This window comes from Lasioglossum baleicum, chromosome 5 (genome assembly GCF_051020765.1).
Source record: "Lasioglossum baleicum chromosome 5, iyLasBale1, whole genome shotgun sequence".
Classification (NCBI taxonomy): Eukaryota; Metazoa; Arthropoda; class Insecta; order Hymenoptera; family Halictidae; genus Lasioglossum; species Lasioglossum baleicum.
In genome coordinates, this window is record NC_134933.1 from 18,397,608 (window position 1) to 18,417,046 (window position 19,439).

At 43.5% G+C, this 19,439-nt stretch overlaps 2 protein-coding genes and 1 long non-coding RNA gene across 7 annotated transcripts; 2 read left to right on the top strand and 1 right to left on the bottom strand.

Annotated features, from left to right (window-relative positions):
• The first annotated feature begins 125 nt into the window (after nucleotides 1-125).
• On the top strand, nucleotides 126-6,259 carry LOC143209027 (haloacid dehalogenase-like hydrolase domain-containing 5). Of its 2 annotated transcripts, XM_076424155.1 has the most exons (4): nucleotides 126-309; nucleotides 443-684; nucleotides 1,564-2,381; nucleotides 2,470-6,259. In XM_076424155.1, exons 2-4 carry the CDS (start codon nucleotides 616-618, stop codon nucleotides 2,780-2,782), a joined length of 1,200 nt encoding a protein of 399 aa, XP_076280270.1. In that variant the 5' UTR covers nucleotides 126-309; nucleotides 443-615; the 3' UTR covers nucleotides 2,783-6,259. The 2 variants fall into 2 exon arrangements, with proteins under 2 accessions (XP_076280270.1, XP_076280271.1); XM_076424156.1 differs by lacking the exon at nucleotides 126-309 and having other exon boundaries at nucleotides 331-891.
• Nucleotides 4,212-17,025, bottom strand: LOC143209021 (uncharacterized). Of its 4 annotated transcripts, none has more exons than XM_076424140.1 (4): nucleotides 16,825-17,025; nucleotides 14,577-14,662; nucleotides 11,884-13,073; nucleotides 4,212-10,878 (listed from the first exon to the last, which is right to left on the bottom strand). In XM_076424140.1, the coding sequence occupies exons 3-4, from the start codon at nucleotides 13,070-13,072 to the stop codon at nucleotides 10,334-10,336; spliced, it is 1,734 nt and encodes a 577-aa protein (XP_076280255.1). In that variant the 5' UTR covers nucleotide 13,073; nucleotides 14,577-14,662; nucleotides 16,825-17,025; the 3' UTR covers nucleotides 4,212-10,333. The 4 variants fall into 4 exon arrangements, with proteins under 4 accessions (XP_076280255.1, XP_076280253.1, XP_076280254.1 ...); XM_076424138.1 differs by having other exon boundaries at nucleotides 11,884-13,076; XM_076424139.1 differs by lacking the exon at nucleotides 14,577-14,662.
• On the top strand, nucleotides 11,814-17,504 carry LOC143209030 (uncharacterized). The gene is made up of 3 exons (XR_013009031.1): nucleotides 11,814-13,821; nucleotides 13,931-14,027; nucleotides 14,350-17,504. It is a non-coding gene; the product is annotated as an uncharacterized LOC143209030 (long non-coding RNA).
• Nucleotides 17,505-19,439: the final 1,935 nt, after the last annotated feature.

Sequence of the window (19,439 nt, forward strand, 5' to 3'; positions counted from 1 at the left end):
ATCTCGTTGGTGATATCCATCGGATATGGATATGAGAGTCAATGAGAATGCTCACGCACGGGTGCGCACTGGTGCGCACGGGCCACGGGTTTTCGATCAGACAATATCAGTGCCTCCGGTATAGTGCTGCCCCACTAAAAACCTTAGCCTGGATCAGCTCCTATGCGTACTCGTCGGTGACCAGGTGCTACCACTACCAGGTGGTATGGTCGCTGTTTCGTGGTAAAAGCGGGCTCTACGGTGCGCTTTAGGAGCTGTTCTGTGCTAAGCGTGAGCGTGCCAGAAAGTGGTGGCAACTCAGACCCGGGCGTAAGTACTCTCTTATTCTCTCTGATACATATTTCTATTCCAGCGATCGAGAAAGATAGTAACATTGAAATAGTAATACTATTACCATATATTCAAAACTTTATGTATGTATACATGCTTTTACATTTTACAGTGCAATATGATACATTAAACATGAGAGAATTGCTGTAACGTGAGCAGAAAATATTACAGTCTTTTTTTATTGATATTTATTTCTGAATCCTTTGATCGTTTCAAATCGTTTAATCCCTTCCAACTGCTAAAATCCAAAAAAAAAGTGTCACGTACCGCACATGTGACAGCGCAATGTCAGCCGTATCGTTTACTGTGCATGACTGTGTCCTCTTACGGCACGTGGGAAAAATACGATCATATGTATGTACTTACTTTGCGATCTCTGTAGGTCACTATAACCTCAAAACGTTGCATTATGCATAATCAATCCGCGAGAAGTAGCCTTTGAACGGAGCCCATAGTAATAAGATATCGTAGCCGGGCATTCGTTCGCTTATTGTGACCGGTGAAATGGCAATTATGAAGATATTGCTACGACCAGACATCGCGAGGTTTACAGTTGTCAGAGTGAGTCATATTTCGTGTGTCATCATTGTTATGTTTGATTCTGGCTTCTGCACTTTAAGGTGGATCCGTCATGCATGTCCTTCTTTTGTTTATGACTCGAATCTGTTGTTGACCTATTTGCAAGGATTCCCTACGAACAAGTGAAAAAATCGAACGAGATCAAGAGTAATAATGTTCGTATCATGTATGATCATTAAAACACATATCATCGCTCGGATGTCTTAAATAGGATGTCTTTAGTCGTTTTCTTTAGAAGCCCGTTCGGAATGTAGCAAATTCAAAATTCTGCCAAATGTAATTATGCCAACGTAATTTGTCAATAAAATCTGATTTTGAATGGTTCAATAATACACTGCGATACATCGAGATTTTGACTGTACAACACTGAAAAATATATGATGCAAAGTTTCTGTCATATTACAATACATACTGGTATAAAAATATACTGCATAGTACCCGAGTCAAGTATATTTTTATATCCTGTCTCAAGGTCTGTGAGACATTTTCAGTGACTAGCTCCGAAAATATGAAGTAGCTGCACTACTCCAAAGAATGTCAGTCACAAAAACAAGTAAACGTGCTGTGTAGCGTACAATTTAAAAAAAATCTAAAAATTTGTTTCCGACAAGATTCGAAAGAATTTCGCTAAACCCATGACTTTTTTACTTTCAGCATTTAAGTACCAAACCAAAGTTTGGCTTCCTATTTGACATAGATGGTGTGATAGTACGTGGTAAAAATGTATTGCCACCTGTACCAGAGGCCTTCAAGCGACTCCAAGGGAAAGATGGAAAGTTCTGTGTACCGACTGTATTTGTTACCAATAGTGGAAATGCCCTGCGCAGTCAAAAGGCAGCGGATCTATCCAAATGGATAGGAATCGAAGTGAAGGAGTCTCAGGTGGTGATGGCCCATTCGCCGTTGAAATTGTTTCAACATTATCACAATAAACGTGTTCTAATATCTGGTCAAGGTCTAAGTAAAGAAATAGCCCAGGAACTGGGCTTTCACAATACCGTAACTATCAAGGAATTAGTGAAAAATTTCCCATCTTTGGATTACGTTAACATGGAAAAGAGAAATCCGCTATGCGGGCCCGTAGATCCAAGCTTTCCTAGCATCGAGGGTATTGCGTTGTTCAGCGAGCCAGTTTCTTGGGAAACTCCGTTACAACTAATGGTGGATCTACTGATGACCAACGGGATGCCTTCTAGCTTGCCCAATGAACTTCCTTATCCGCACATTCCAATCTTGGCATGTAACATGGACCTGTTGTGGGTATCCGAAGCTCCGATTCCCAGATACGGGCACGGTGCTTTTGTACTCTGTCTGGAGTCACTTTACAAGAAGATTACTGGAAAAGATATGATCTATTCTGCTCTGGTTGGGAAACCCGCTGAAGTTACCTACTATTATGCGAATCATTTGCTTCGGAAGCATGCTGAAAGCATCGGGATAACCCATAATGTCGATACGATATACGCTATCGGGTAAATCATTTTACAAAACTAGATCAGAAACGTTTCATTACTATCGACTCGAATGAGTTCTCTTGTAAACGGTATATGTCTTTTCCAGGGACAACATTAACACAGACATCTTCGGAGCGAATTTGTACGACAAGTACCTATCCCGTTGTGGAGCGAAGGATGCTCAAGCACCTCAGAAACTTCAGAAACTACTTGGTAGAGACGTGGAAAAGCCGAGAGCGAAAGCTTGTATCAGTATTTTAGTGGAAACCGGGGTCCATCGACGGGACTCGACCTTTGTAGCGGAACACTGTCCCAGAGATTTCATACCAGCCGACGACACCTTGTGCAAACCCGCGTTCGTAGTGAAAGACGTTGGCGAAGCTGTCAATCTCGCGTTCAAAGAGGAGAAATTTGACTGAAGACCAAGTACCATAGGACATAACTTAGCCTTGGAGTGTTCAGATCCTAATGTTGATTCGGAAACAAAGAAACAGAGATAGATTGACTTCGCTAACGTAAGTATTATACACACACTTTTGTTTAGCAGTGTTCTGAAGGCATATAGTAAGATTGATCGAGGGATAGAAGGCAGCGACAGTATAGCCACGATATACACACTTTTTTCTTTCTTTTTAAATCGTTTCCCGAAGAAAGTTTTCACTGTATCGTACGGCTAGGACAACCAGATGAAACTAAAGAATGGTTTTTCAATCTGCTTAGATACATCGTCGATTTTTATGTATATTCGTCTCTGTAATTTACGTTTAGGAGTATTGTATTTAGACCAATGTACGAATATGTATTGTATATATACCAGTAGGCGCTCGATAAGTAGCCGCCGGATAAGTAGCCGTTGGGAACGCCCCTTGCTCACATGCACTACTCGCACGCGCGCGCACTATATCTTACTTGATCTTACTCAAATGCTTATTTCAAATTACAAGTGATCACGCGAGGAGATTGCGTGCGCGTGCGCGACTGGTCGCTCGATAAGTAGCCGTGATTTACAAGAACCCGCCTCTAGGGCCCTTAACGCAGCTGCTTATCGAGAGTCCACTATATGTACAGGCAATTTTTAGTTGAACTTTTATCATGTTATAGCGGATGAATCATTGCGTTCATCAATTTCGACATCTCGTTTGGAGTATCTATACCGATTTATAATTTTATCGCATCTCGATGACGATGATCATTATGTTAGACACCAATATACCGTCTGCTTGTTTTTATCGTTCAGTTGAATGAAAACTGTAACTGCCGATGGGATCAGAATGTTGTACCCGCAGATTTGATCATTTCAGATCCCATCAATCTTCAGCTAGAAGCGCGTGATCCGAAAGATCCATTATTTCAGCGTTCTTCACTGACTACCACTTTGTATATTAAACCTCATCTAGTCCCAGAAGACAGTTTTCACCGCCTGCCCGCGATCACGGAACACCTGTCGGCATGGACGGTGTTAGGAACCGCAAACGGTCAGCCGCAGAAGCTTTCTTTGTTTAAACGAAACAGTGGAGGAAGTAAAAGGACGTAGATATATCCCTGCATATATGCATACACGAAGTGAAATTGTACAAGCAATCGAAAACGCACACAGCCGATCCGGCTGCCAACAGAGAGATGCACACAGAAGCGATCCAGATGTCCGCCGAGACGAAGACTGACCGCCACATAAGCAAAATCAAATTGTCAACCGCTTGTACGACTAGTCCACGACTTACGTTAACTTCAGTGCATCAGAGAGGAACGAGGGAAAAGCGATCATCGACCCTCCACGAGGTTGCCGAGTACGAACTGTGCCGTTCATATTATCCCAATAGATTGTCAGGTCTTTGGTAATTAGTAGACTGCGGATTTTATGCATGTATGACAAAAATGAGCACGAACAACTTAAAGCAGTGGACATGTAGCAGCTGTTTAAGGACATCGATCTATTAGTCTCAGCTTAATAGCATAATTAAAAGAAGAATACAATTTTTATATGACTCCTGTGTCCTGCAATCAATACGAACATTTTTTATTTTGCATAAAGATCCGCAGTCTGGTAATTAGTCTACAATGCTGAACTTACGTACATTTACCGAAACAGTAGAGTCGTAGCTTCGTTGATTAGCAACGTGACGATTAGACAGCGGATCTTTATGCAAAATAGAGATTCTGTGCATCAATTCCAAGAAGGAATTCAATCTTTCAATTGAAAATAACGTACAATGATCTGTTGATCTTAGAATAATAATCTGTTTGAAATTTCACCTACTGTTTCCGTCACGAATGCATACAATCCGCGGTCTAGCGGTTGACAGAACACGCTTCTAGTAGCTGCACAGTTTTCACTCGGGAACTGCGGATCGAATCGACTTCGAAAGAAGAATGAATCGTTGTTCTTCGAGAATAAGATTGCAACATTGTGGAGGAATACGGCCCTGCGAATCTGGTAACGCCATAAATAGCGAAGGGCACTACTTATAAACGTAGAGTGTTGCGAGTTTAGAGCAATACGTATATGTACATGTACACGGCGAGCCATTTAAACATTTCAACGTCTCCCTTAGAAACTATAGTCGCGTGCGAGAGCTTCTCCGGACGAAATCGGGCATATTTCAGAGAACATTACAACGCTATTTTGTAGAACCGGTAAAAATCTTCCGTTCAGTCTAATTAATTTCTACTACGGCTGGTGAGAGATTTCATTTAACCCTTTGCGAACGAACGCCGCCGGTTCGCATACTCCAATGACAAAAGATCAATGTATACTTTTCTGTGTTTCCCCGCTGGGGAAAGTTTTGTTTTTTTAATTCGTTTCTGCAAATGGTTGACGAACAGGAGTTTCCGATTTTGTCCTTTCTTCGTACGATCCTAAACGATCTTGAATGGAGGTATATCTGTAGGTGTTCTCCTTCGAGTGACTGATCCCGTGTACGCGTGTCGTGAAATGATTTCATGGGATTTCTTCACCGTAGAGTAACTGTGACTTTTATGGAGCAAATTAGAATCTATTTTAGTAAACCTTGCCGCTCGTTCATTTGACCCTTGGCTCCTCCACCCGCGTCCTCTATGAAAGCCACAGACCATCTCGAAACGACCCTTGGAAAATACCCAGCCGAGGCGAGACGTATATCAGTTGCTTAGCGAACACGCAAATATCAGCAGAGAAGACATACACACGCGATCAGACTCGAAATCGTTCTGTTAATCGTTCAGAACGAATCCGTAGTCTAGTTTAGCTAAGCGACGCACGAATCATTTGTTGGACCCTTCGCTGCACGCAAGCATAGTTCGATTATCGCCGGCGAAAAGAAACGCGGCATAATAGCACTGGAAGCATCGAAACAGTAAAAGCGACCAACTTGCATGTCTCGTTTGCGTGATTTTCATTGCGACGTGGATCAGTAGATCAAATCATTTCTCTCGAGAACAGATTCATGATTTTATGCTGTTTCGAGCTGCTCGGTGCTTCCAGTATCGAAGAACGAGGAACCCTCCCGTTTTTCGAATCTGCAGAGCTTTAGATTCAGGAAAAAGGAAAAGAATTTGCCGCATTGTTGCCCGCTCGGGCATTCACCAAATCGAGTCCCTTCGGACGGCATGTCTTTTCCCGAGGGGACTCGGTTCAAGTTCGAAAGTGTTAATTGTCTCGCGAATGAGAGCTCCGAATTTCGTCGAGAATGTTGGCCGGAAGGGGACCAACTCGTCGCTTCGTCCGAACGAACAATCATTTCCTTGAGACTTGATGATGATGAGGGGCTGAGTGGTGGTAGAAGACGCCGACTAACAATATAAATATGGACGTGCTTGATTTCTCGATCCCCCTCCCCCTCTGCATATTGCAACAAGTTATATTTGTAGAAAACTAGAATCAACGAAATACACGATATATATATTTTTCGTTAACAACATCAACATGTTATTCCATTTTCATATAGAGAGGGGAGAGCAGCCGAATTTAGATCGGCTCTTAGATGCGTTTTGGAACAAATGTATATATGTATAGATACAATTTTGTAGTCCACGCTTCGAAACAGATAAAATATTCGTAGCGTTATTGGTAGCATAAGATGGCGAGGATACGAGTCAATTTAAGTCGGACTGCGCTCCTCTATTTATTAGAACAATGTACATTGCAGACGAAAATAATAGCTAGACATAATTAATCATTATGCAATTAATATTTCCAGTAATTGCTCCCTCTGTTAGAGGCAGAGTGTCCTGAGTCTCGCGCTGACCTTAGGCATTCTAATGACCCCCAAGGGGCTGAGTTGAAACTAATAATCGCTGCTTGTTACGGCGGAGCGTACACAGCGTCTGGGTCCCATGACCCGCGAATCAAGCCGTCAATCGTTCGATCGGATAATTCAATTATAATCGGCTCGTCGGGGTGCGCGAGAGAATGAATCTATATTTCCATTCGGTCCGTGGATTCTTTCCGTTTCGTGTAAAAGGCACTTGAAGCTTAATTGAGTCCGTCGAGGCCGTCTCGATTGTCACCTTGCGACTCCTGGGAAATTCCGTGTTGCCAGGTCTGATACGCACTGATATTTATGAAATCTTGATTTGCTCTTTTAGTAACGATCAAATCCTTTTTAGAATTACCGCCGCGAAGACGAAGAATCACAAAGAATCGAGTTCAGCAAAAGCACTGTTTCGGATCTAGATGAAAGGAGAGTTTCGCGGACTTCCGGTGCGACGTCTAAAGTGCAAGTCGTCTCAAGAAACCGGTTCGTTCGCCAAGTAGTGGTAGTCTAGGTGCACGGTAGTGCACCAGCCAAGTTCTCGCACTACCTCCTTTTACACGAAACAACTTAGCCGTTTTTAGAGGCTTATAACTCGGCACTGGAGGCAGATGGAGAGATGTAATTTCGTACACTTGTTAAATGCTATCATATCTCAATATTGACAAAACACTAATCTTCCAACATTAGTAGGTTCCGAGATATAGGACCTCAAAAATCGCTAAATTTTTCATTGACTGACTGACTGACTGACAGATCATCAAAACCTTTTGGGTACTTCCCATTGACCTAGAAGCTTGAAATTTGGTACATAGATCCACCATAACAAACACTCAAAGGAATAATTATCAAAGTTTGAAATTTTACACCTTAAAGGGGTTGTATTGAAAAAAAAACATTACGAAATAGGTACGTAGGATAGAACATATCAGCATAGCATACATCAACAAAAATTGATGAAATCCCAACAAAAACATCCTGTAAACAGGAGCCAAGTTCCTATGGCCGTAAAAAGTTGTGAGATCAAACAAAATACGGGCAAGTTCGTTAGCTTAGAAATACCTCTTGCAATAATGAAAAAAGCGTTTGTAAAAATTAGTTTAAAAGAACGCTATTTAATATTTAAAAGAGTTACATGGAGGGCTAAATTATTGAAACTTGGCCGCTACCTAACACCTTTATGGCCATTGGTTTAAAAAGTAACGGCCAAGTTTGAATAATTTAGCTGTGTAACTCTTCAACACTGTTTTCAGTATTGCAAGAGGTATTTCTAAGCTAACGAATTTGGCCGTATTTTGTTTGATTTCACAACTTTTTACGGCCATAGGAACTTGGCTCCTGTTTACAGGATGTTTTTGTTGGGTTGTAATTTTCTTGAAGCTTGAGAGGATCCACGTCGAATCGGGAAATGGGATCAGGAATCGGTCGATCGAATAGAGTAGAACGGTCCCGAGGATTTAACGAGAAATCTTCGCAGAGATTTTGGATTTCTATCTCACGATTGCTCGCCGAGCTTAAACGGGCAGCTTGGTCGCACGTGAACCGTCACGCTTGATTCACGATAGGTTCATTAACGACCAGGTTATCGTAATTGACCTTATCGCCGCGGCGCTAATCAGCTTCGTGCTCTTGAATGTTGCGTCACCGTGCCAGGATCATTCGAAACGCAGGAGATCCGTGTTTCTCTAGCCAAATATGTACATATTAGCAGACTTTTAATCATTGAACGCGACTCATCGTAACGAAAAAAAACGCCTTCCAGGGAGCATACGAAGCATGGAAATCGCGCTGGAAAAAAATGTGTCGACGCCCAAGGATCCTACTTTGAAGAAATTTAAAGGTTTGTATCCGTACGTTTAATAGATTTTTTCTTTTAAATGTGGTTGCATTACTTTCCGGACAGACCCTGCGTATGAACATCTGCGTACTTTACTTCGGACATAGTGGAACATAAAGCACAATATAGTTTCATAAAGAAATTTATATCAGAATGAACATCATAAACAGCTTGAAAAATCACACGATGGGTCTGACCGGTCATCACGTTTCGAAGCTAAATTGGATCAGACCCGCCATAACCCGTAAAATCAAAGAGATAATATAGAAAACGAAGTGATTTCGACCTGTCGCGCCGGACTGATATCCCAAGCAGGTCGCGTGATTATCAATTAAAACCGATGACTGAAATCATTGACGGTGCACGCCTAAACCGGTTATCCATTTCTGTGTCACGATTCACGACGCGCACGGGCCGCGGACGGTGCAGCGAATCGCGGATGTCATTTCTGATTTGGAATTCAGGACTCGTCGGGCGAATCTGGGTCGAAGACCGTTGCTCGCAGCGTCTGTGAATCATATATTTTTTCCGACCAGGTATGCGAAATCTGTAGAGATCTCGAAGAAAAAATCGTCGGCGTCTTCCGTTTGCATAATCGATTTTCTTCTTTCGATTCGTGAATTATTCGGCCGGGACAGGTAAAGTACTGCAAAGTACGAAGAAACGCCGAAGGCCTGTCCAACAGATTCAAGTTTCTTTTTAAAGATGTCCGAGAACATATTGATGCGTTGAAGCGTTCCCTTCAAATATCGTTAAAACTTGTCTTTAAAGGTGCAAATACACTAACAAGTAACTTAACTTTCGTATAGCTTTCACTGTTGAAACAGAAAAATTCTTAAAGTTGAAAATTTCACTTTTCGTTTGAAGTTAGATTTCAAAGTCGAGAATGACGAAGAGCGATTTTCGGATTCGCGTTCAACGCATCAAAATGTACAAGAATCGTCAGCTGGTTATCGAAACGTAAAATTGGCGTCTGACAGTGGAATTGGAAGGAATTGAAGCTTACGGGTGTAGTAGTGGCGCGGCGGCACGTGTGTGTGAACAGGGTCAGTGATAATTGACCCGCGAACGTTCGCTTCTCACGTAGAAACGTTTCACTGTCGCCTTCTCCCATGAATGGTCTAACGATTCATTTATTGCACGCACGCGACGAGCTGCCGCGTCGCGATCGTGCATCCATTTAATAAAGAAGCGTTATCAGTTCCGTGGATACTCACGAACTCGCGGCATCGTTATTATTTTACACACGATATATACAAAACACCTAACTTAACGCTGTTCACCTCTGGGAGCGCTCCGAGTCTGTCCCGTGAGCAAGTCGGGTCGGGCAAAGAGATAAAGACCGTTCCAGAAGAAATGGTCACTTCAAAATGCCCTAAGAGCCGGAGCAAGGGCGGCGCCCTAAGGGGCAATCTCCGTCCGCGTCTGCCCGACAGACTCTCTAGACATATCTCGAACACACGCTCCTAGAAAGAGTCTTTGTTCCATAAATTAGTAAAACTATTTGACCATCTTACAAGCTACCAGGTTCTAAGACATCCATTTTGTCTCTTTCCGGGCTCCCTCGACAATTTCTTTGCACTCAAATGATTTAGAAAACAGGAGGACATTGACAATGACTTGCAATTCTTTCTGAAATCTGAGGTTTCATATGAAGGAAGGTTTCCTGAAGGAGTCACGACCAGTGTGGCCAGACAGGAGAAACTTAAGGGAATCGAGTTACCCTTTCTTTGCCATTACCGGATTGGTCGCGTGACGTGCCGCGGTTGTTGGGAATCCTTGCCGTGGTAAAATAAATAAGGTAGAGTGGGAGAAAAGTCTTGATGTGGCCGCACTGGTCACGATTGCTCAAAATGGACGGCTGGGAGCCTGACAACTTCGCAGATGAGCCGACATTCTGTGCTTCAGCAGCCGTCGTAGCTGGTGTCCCTCCTCTTCCTCTTCCTTTCGTAGCACTCGACGGCCGCCCGCAGCTGGTCCAGGTACTCCTGGATGGTCTCCTCTCTAGAAAACTCCCTGGAGTCCGACCTGGAGGAGAAGGATCTCTTCTGGACCAGCGCCGTGAGCATCAGGGTCACCACCGGAAGGGTCATGCCCAGCAGGAATGTCGGCGTCATGATGTTCTTCAAGCCGTGTTTCTTGAAGCCGCGATACAGCTCGGCCCAGATCCCGCTGCCCTCGTCTTCGTATTTACCCAGCTTCCCATAGAGATGGGGCTTGATCTTGCCCGTCTTCGCGATGTAGTTGTAATAGTGAGGATCGTAGGATTGGGCGTAAAGCTGGGAATAGTAGACGTCTTTGTTGGGTGGAGGATGGTCGACTTCGGGAAACCAATTGCTAGCATCTTCGTAGGGTATCGGGGGGTTGCTGAGGACTGGCGGTCCATGGTTGTAGCCTGGGGGCTTCGTGTAGATCACCTCCACTGGGGGAGACTTCGGCTTGTAGGGACCTGAAACAACAAGCACGTACTTCTTAACGCATCACCTACCGGCGATTATTTCATAATTCTTAAAAGCCCGTGGCTAAAGAATTTTTAGTGAATCTTTCAATAGCAACGACAATTTCAATTGCGAACAAACAAAAGGTACTTCCAGTAACGTCATACAAGGATTCCGTTCCAGATTATAATGTCAAAACAGATTTCTAAGGTTCCTTTGGTACAGTACAACTACTGAAAATCCTATTACAATTCGGATCCCGGTCGGTGAAGTATTAATCAAAACCCGAGGCATGAAGGGAGGCAGCGTGGAAAAATCTACAGGAAATGAGGTGTAGCATGTTAAAAAGAAATTTTTTCCGCACGTGGTATTGACAAAACTGCAATTTTCTTGAAATTGTGAAAGTTTAACGAATTTTCTCAAGGTTATAAAACGTTCGTACCATAATCTCCCTATTTTTCCCATATTCTGCCAAGTTTCAGCTTTAATTTTAAAAAAATTTCATCGCTCTACCTCACATCTATCGAAAGTTCTTTGATTTTGTCTCCGATTTGGATGAAAGGTCCCACTGTGTGGCGCCAAGTCCCTTACCAAGAAAAAAATGTTTAGCTTTCAAAATAAAAATCGCGGAATAGCCCTGGGTACCGTTGACAGATATTTTGGCTAAAAAAAAAGTCATCACGCAAAACCTAGGGCTGGATTCAACTCGCCCCCTTCCCCAAGATTACATCCGGGGTGCGCCACTGCTGTTCGTGGCTCCTAAACTTTAAATCCACGAACATAGAGGCCACAATTTAAACCCTGAGGTAGCCCGAAGTCCTACGGAGGCCCTACGGACTACGTCAGTAATTCCAGGACAAATAAATCGCGCTAGATCCACATAACGATCATTATATCATGCTTGTATAACACTTCTCCAACTTCACACGATCGTTAGCGGAAGATTCACTTAATCATCTTGCGAAACACGATTCCCTACTGTCTAAGGAAGATGCGACTTTCGACTGGAATCTCACCTGGGACAGGTGCATTGTAGAGCCCGGGACCGCCTCTGGACTGAACGTAGGGGAACGGTCTCCCACGGATTCTTCTCACACGCTGATGCCATCCGGGCGGATAGAAAATGTCGTTTCTGGATTGTATCCCCGGCGCGTAAGGCGCCTGCAAGGTCTGCTGTTGCAAAGCCGCGCCGATCGCGGTCGCTGGAACAGGTGCACGCGGATCTTGCGAGTTCACAGGCACGCTGTAGAGCTGCTCGTTGTACGGCTGCCTCTGATTAACGGGGAAAGCGTACACCGCCTGTCGTTGTTGCATAATCTGCGACATCAGGTGTTGATTCACCGGCGAAGACAATCCCGTGGATAGCTGATTAGCTTGCGGGGCGATCGGCAACGTCTGTCGCGCTAATTGTGGCTGATTAGCCAGAGACACCGTTTGCTGGCCTGGTTGCTCTTTAACGACACTCTCAGAGCCTGCTGCGTTCTGCAGATAACTGTCCAAGGACATTCGGGACTCCTCCGGCGTCTTAGAGTTCAAAAATGTAGTTAGAGCCGCGTCCACTGGGTTTGTGCCATCGCTTCCTTGGTTATAGGCACTCGCAGATAATTGGCGAGACGTTTGCACCACCTCAGGCTGCACCGTGATCAGATGCTGAGAATTTGGTGGATGTCTGAGCTCTGGTTCGCTTACGGAGTAGTCTACCGGGCTTGCGGTGATGCTTCCTCGATTATTGTAGGCGCTTGGAGATAATTGGCGAGACGTTTGCACCTCCGGCTGCGCTGTCAGCAGAATCTGAGAATTTGGTGAATGTCTCGGCACGGGTGTGTTCACGTAGTAGTCTGTCGGGTTTGCGGTGATGCTTCCTCGATTGTAGGCGCTTGGTGATAATTGGCGAGACGTTTGCACCACATCAGGCTGCACCGTGATTAGATGCTGAGGATTCGACGCATGTCTCGAAGCAGGTTTCTCTTCCAGGTTTTTCGAGGCGTTTTTAACGTCATTCATGATTGGATGGAGCTTCTGGGAACGTAGCTCTGGCGGCGCCGTCACGTTCGCTGCGGTTTCCTGCTGCCTCGCGGTTCTTTCAGAGAATCGTGATTCTTCAGCTGTGTACTCGGTGTTTTCGGTCAGTGGGCTACCTTCGAAGTTCAGCTGGCCGGTCGTCAGCCCTATCGCCAGCGCCAACAGGATTATCCTCGAAATCATGCTGCTGGAAACAATGGTATACACACGGTCACACATGGAGAACTTTTAACAATTTATTGAGTTGTTGTGAAAGTCTCTGCGGTTCCGAGCCGAAAACTTTTATTTGGGACATCTGTTAGCTTAGAATACCAATTCTTGTAGGCAACATATAATTATTAGATACGGATTTTATGCATTTATGGCACAAAATGGATGAGTGAAATACTAAGCTGTACAGATATTGGAAAAGTTGGTACATTATTGTAATATTATCGTCATACTAAAAGTATTGAAAGAGGAAATGCAGTTTGATCTAGTTTCTATCTCGGACAGTTGACTTGGAACATTTTCATGATGCGTAAAAACCCGCAGTTTAATACAATCATGCTGAAAAGGAGACAACCAAATACAATTGGACTTTTCGAAATGAACAGACTGAAACCTGGAAACGAATCGTCTGCTCGCGGAGGGTTTAGAAAGTCTGCGGACGTTTGCATTTTCGTGTAGGATGGAGGCCGAGTTTCGCGTATAGTCGACTGGACGCGCGCTTCTGTTAATTACGATTTCGCAGATGATTCCCATAATTAGACCGACTCTCGAGCTACCTGAGCTGACTGACTGCGCGTCGACGCATTTCTCGCACCGTTCCACTTACGTCGCCAGCCCCGGATAGGAAACGAAAGCCTGGATCTATGCAGAAGCGTGTTCGCTGAACAAACTTAGCGATTCATTAACATAGAGGCGCGACACGATGTTTGGACACTCTCTCGGTAAAATAGCTCTCGAGCTGTTCGACTTTACTAATCAAGGACAAGATCTGAACTGTCCCGCGGTCAGTCGGGACACTTTTCACATGTTTTACATGCCTTTCCTTTTAAGGTACAGAGCATCTACCTACGAGGTTCCAGGAAGGTCAAGCTCTTCGGACATGATGATTGCAGCATCAAGCTGTTCGTGAAGTTTGAACGTTCCGAAGGTAGCACAAGGCAGTTTTCGGATGCATACCGCAAAGTCCCGACTATAGTAGACACGGTTTTGACTCGCTTAATTGGGAATGCGTGTCACGCTATTAATTCATTGTTGTGTACACAGGAAAGCTACATTGTTGCATATGAAATGTCGGATTTTAGAATGCACATGTTATGAAGCGTTTCCTGGATGTGAACAGGAATGTCATTTTCACTAATACGTTTTATTTAGGAAAAAAGTTCTGTCTGTTTAACTTGTTAAACAATCTAATATTTATTTTACATACGTTTATTTTGACGTGTATAAAGAAATGAAGTAATCTTTTCCAGACTGTTGCGATCGTTGAGAATCACAGGTCCGTTTAGAATTTAGACATAGAGGGAGAAGAAAATGGTGCACAGTGTATTCACATGAAGAAAAGCACGTCGTGTTCATTGTTACATGAATGAAAAAAGGTATATCTGTTTGTGAACAAAGTCTGTCGAAGTCGGGTGCGATGTCCTCCGAAGATGGTGATTTATTATCATGTTTTAATTAGTTTTCTAGTGACATTTACCTGCTGGACGTTTTACTCGCATTGTCTGACGACGGTTCGCGGTCCACGGGCGACTATCGAGAAAACTAGGAAGCGGGATCGGCTGTCTGCAAGAGGATGATTTATCCGTAAGAATGTAGTGTACTGTACACGACAGAGCTAAATGAATAACTGCTCGTAAAACGCGACGCTCGCGTGCCGGTCGCGGCGTGCTCATGAATCGAGAGGCGTCGCTCGGCGAGCTCGCGTAACACTTTCTTCGGTCAAGGTGAACGCAGTTACACTAACACGGAAACACCATCAATCGTTCCCCGATAGAAAAAGAAGGTAGGCTTGCCCGGTGCATTCCGGTCGTTTCATCCCGGATATAGAGAATCCCGAGACCGTGCGCCGTGCGCCATTGTTGCAGGCGCGTCGGCCACGCTGCTCTGAATCTCTCGCAATAGCAGATGCTAAATAAATCACGGCATTTGAATAGACGGGCATTTGCGTTTCGGGTCAGAGAGTCGAAGCGACACGGGAAATTATGAATCAAGAGATTAGGAGAGGTCTGCCACCCTGGCTGTTGCTATCGATACGCGAGAATCCATTTTTGAATTGTAATGTTTCCCGTAGACGCTGCATTTTCAGTTCGATCGCATTTCGATAGAACAACTCGCATCTCGTTGAGACTTTCCGGAGATGTTGCTCTGTGAGTTTGACATTGTACAACGTTGAAGTTATAAAGCTACGTCCACGCCAGAAAGTAACAGCGAACAACTTTCAGTTGATTTTGCATCTACCTTGCTTCAGTGTGGACATAACTTAACGTTTATTTCCTTATAGGCTCCGTGTCTGTTTTTAACGCATTGGATCGATGTTTGGCAAAGGTACACTTGCAGTCGACTTCAATATTTGCGATCTTAGATATTGCGTTGTGCATTCATGTTCGTACGAGTGCTACAATGATCGTGATGCAGCTCGGCTGCACGCTGGAAACATTGCGGATTAAAGTAACAGCGTGCTTACAAAGAAAGAAAATTTGCACGAGATCGTTAGCTGTAACAGCAATTCGATCCGCCGGCGATTTAAAGAGCGGATTCACGGCGCTGGAAAGTTCTACGATCCTCCGAGAGCGCGTGATTCGACGAATCATCGAGGAGAAAAGTATCGGAGCCATTAAAACGCTGGAAAAAGTCGCCCGGAGAGAGTGGAGTTGCTTAAAAGTCGACCCACGTGCGCGATACTCTTCGAGCTGGAGTTCACGGTCATTCTGTACATTCTTTTCGGGTTTGACTACTGAAAGCGATATGCAAATGCGGTAGGAAATTAACAGGACCACCTGCCTCGCCTAATTTGCTATTTTGGAATCGTTTTCTCCTCCTATCTTTCACTTAGAATTTATTAACGAAACTTAATCGGGAGACAAGAAGTATGTAACTCTTAAATGGACTATCATATCTTGCACTTAATGACAACTCTTTTAGACAAGAACGAATGGGTGTTATTTAAAACAGTAAAAGGATTCGAATTTAGGAACGTTAATATTTATTGAAAGAACCCCAATGTATTGGAACTACCAGGCAAACAAAGGAATAAGGAGAACCGTGTCATGTTTGATTGTTAATGACCGTCGTCTATTGATGAACGTTGGCGTTGGCGTTCCAGAAAATTTCACCGTTTCGCGTAAAACGCTTGACAAATAGTTACTCGGACGACGCAGTCGGTCGCAAGAACTTTCTAAAACCCGTTAATCCATTACGAATTCAACGATCGGCCGAAATTCGACGAACGATTCAGTTTCCGGGCGCGGTGGCTGCTGGTTTGCGGAATCCTTCGCGAATCTCGTTTCAGCGATAGGTCTGAAACGATTCGAGATCATTCATAGGAACAGACGGGGCAAGAGAAAAGACGAAACGCGGCAATTATTCAACGGCAGCACCGTGGCGGGCCGCAATTAACGAATAAATCCCGAGGAAAAACGACAACGGAGCAGAGCGGTGTTTTAATTGCCGCTTCCTACTTAACTCGATTGAATTTTCTAGAACCGGGCAATGATTCATCGACACTTCGATCAACGAGATATTCAAACACTACAGCCGATGATCCACTCGAACGCTAAACAATGTTATGCTATACAATAAAATGGCATAGCGTAGCTACCAGTAGCGTTGTTGTAATAGATTGTTGATTTTAATTTGATACAGGTTTAATTCGACTAGAACGTTTCGATCGATAGAGTTTTCTTTGGAAACGGTTTCAGAACGAACTAGATTGATGCTGTACTCACTTTCAGGTTTCTTCGCTCAGACAGACCGAGCACCGATGCTCAACACACAGTTTAATTGCGAATCAACGGTCGCGGATCGACGATGAACAACGCGGAAGAGAGAACCGTCCATCGGTCCGACTGGAACCAGGAATACTGAACATCCTCGGATGATGGGAAAGGCACTCGCTTCCAGTGCTCCCTACCTTCTCCAGGATCATAAAGCCGGTTCCAAGCAGCGATCGCTTAGCGAACAAGAATCGCTGACTTTGACTCCGATATTTCAATGCTACCGTGCAAAGAACAAAAAGATATTGATGGCGCGAAAATAATTAAGCGAATGAAAAAACACCATTACTTTTTCGATGCATTCTTTAAGGCGGTAAACTCGTTTCCAGGATTATAGGATCCAGCATAATACAAAAATGAGGGTTTTCAGTAGTCAGAAACGCTAGATAAAAAATCGATCTAGGGCGCTGTCGCCCTCAAAAGTCCTATTTTTTCGTTTACGAGGCGTAATTTGCATTATTCGGCAGCATGTAGCTATGGAAATAGATCGATCTTTTAACTAGCGTGTTTGACTACTGAAAACCCCCATTTTTGTATCATCGAGAAATCAGAACGCGAATCCCGCACCCTCTTGCAATCCTGGAAAAAGGAGATTTACGGAACGCGTCTAAATGACGCGTTCTAATATTTTTAGTTTAAGATTATTGAGATTATAAAGATGTACCCATGAGGAATTACTTTATTTCATTGGGTATATATTATAAAAAATGACTGAAAGTTTGAATAGACACATTCTCGTTATTTTTATAAAGTAAGTGTTGAAATCAATCAATACATGTAGCGTGAAATGAACGGGTCTGTCGTTTCTCTCGCACTCATTAATTTGCGCGCGATTGCTTCGAAATGTATTGTAAAAGCTCAAGTGAATCGAATGTTTCGAAATGGTCGTGCAATTACAGCGAGTAATACTGCTTACCGCAGAGTAACTGCATAATAGCATTCACGGAATATTTATAATATTATTCGTAACTCGATGTTACGGTCGACATCAGTTTGTGTAACGAAGAATTTGCATAAACATCCGTACTCTACTTATATCGTTCCAGTTTGCCGCTTTCATCGGCATCGTCCGATTAACTTACATTTTAATGTTTCGTGGAGAAAGGTGTGCTTCCAGCAAGAGGTCGACGAACCATCCGAAAAGAAGAATGTAAACTGTGGATATCGGAAGACGAGATTGAAGACGGTAGTTGCGCAGATTTGTCCACAAATAGCCAGAGTGTTAAAATATTCGCTGAGTAAAGCAGTGACACAGCATCCAATTGGTAAAGTGTCAGAGAAAGGCTGAAAATCGATCGTTGCCCCGCAATTCAGACTCGCAAATCACTTTTTCCGTCGGCCATTCGTCCGTGTAACGAGCCGAGTTTCAAATAACTGATGCACCATGGAATCAGAATAATTGCGGGTTGCGGAGGAAGTTCGCTCGGGCCGGTTACGGGAAAATTAATAACTCGGTTACGTTGCTTTTTTCAGGACGACTGCTGTTTCCTTGGACCACCACCCACGGCATTGCGCATCTGTTGCATCAATCATCCAGCTCTTTCTTCGGCTAATTCTTTCGTCAAGGTCTCGCGGCAGGGTTATCAGGTCATCTCACAAATAATACGAATTTCCTGTTACATCTTTTGAAGTCGGAGCACAACGCTTAGCGTTCTGCACATTTTCTATGGAGAGTGATCTCTGGTGACCGGGCAAAAGAGCATATAATTCATTGCTCGCCCGCGTCGGAGATATAAAAGACTAATAATTCTAATTATGCTTTTGCACTTTCATTTTTTTTTTAATTTTTACTCAGGTAGAATTGAATTTTGGACCAGTTCGCATCTTAATGAAACTTTGCACCTGGCGTGTCATCAGGTTTCAAAAGAGGAGTGATAATTGACGCGATATGTGGGTCAGTGTAGAGTTTATCTTCTCTTCGAATCTATCGTAATGTAACCGCGATCTGGTGGTCATCGGACGATTTCTGAGAAACAAGAGCGAGTCGAACGGTAGTTTAAGCATTTTGTTTCCGCTGGCTTTCGACTGATCTGTCCCCTTGAGCGATGACATTGTCACAGAATTGCTAGACACGACTAAAAATGGGGCAAATACGATCCACTTATCGCCCCTGCTCTACATTGACTTTTTTATTTAGAAAAACTAGAAACATCTTTGCAAAGTTTGCGTTTCGTTCAACCCTTATATATTACTTCAAGCATAGTACAGCATTTTTTCCTGCCATTCCAGGTGAATGTTCTTCATTTTAAGGTGTTAAAGAATATGCTGTATAGTCATTTTGCTCATTTGTGATTGATTTTCAATCCTTATATTACTTCCAGCATAGTACAGCATTTTTTCCTGCCATTCCAGGTGAATGTTCTTCATTTTAAGGTGTTCAAGAATATGCTGTATAGTCATTTTGTTCATTTGTGTTTGATTTTCAATCCTTATATTACTTCCAGCATAGTACAGCATTTTTTCCTGCCATTCCAGGTGAATGTTCTTCATTTTAAGGTGTTCAAGAATATGCTGTATAGTCATTTTGTTCATTTGTGTTTGATTTTGCATTTGGCAGCAATACTTCC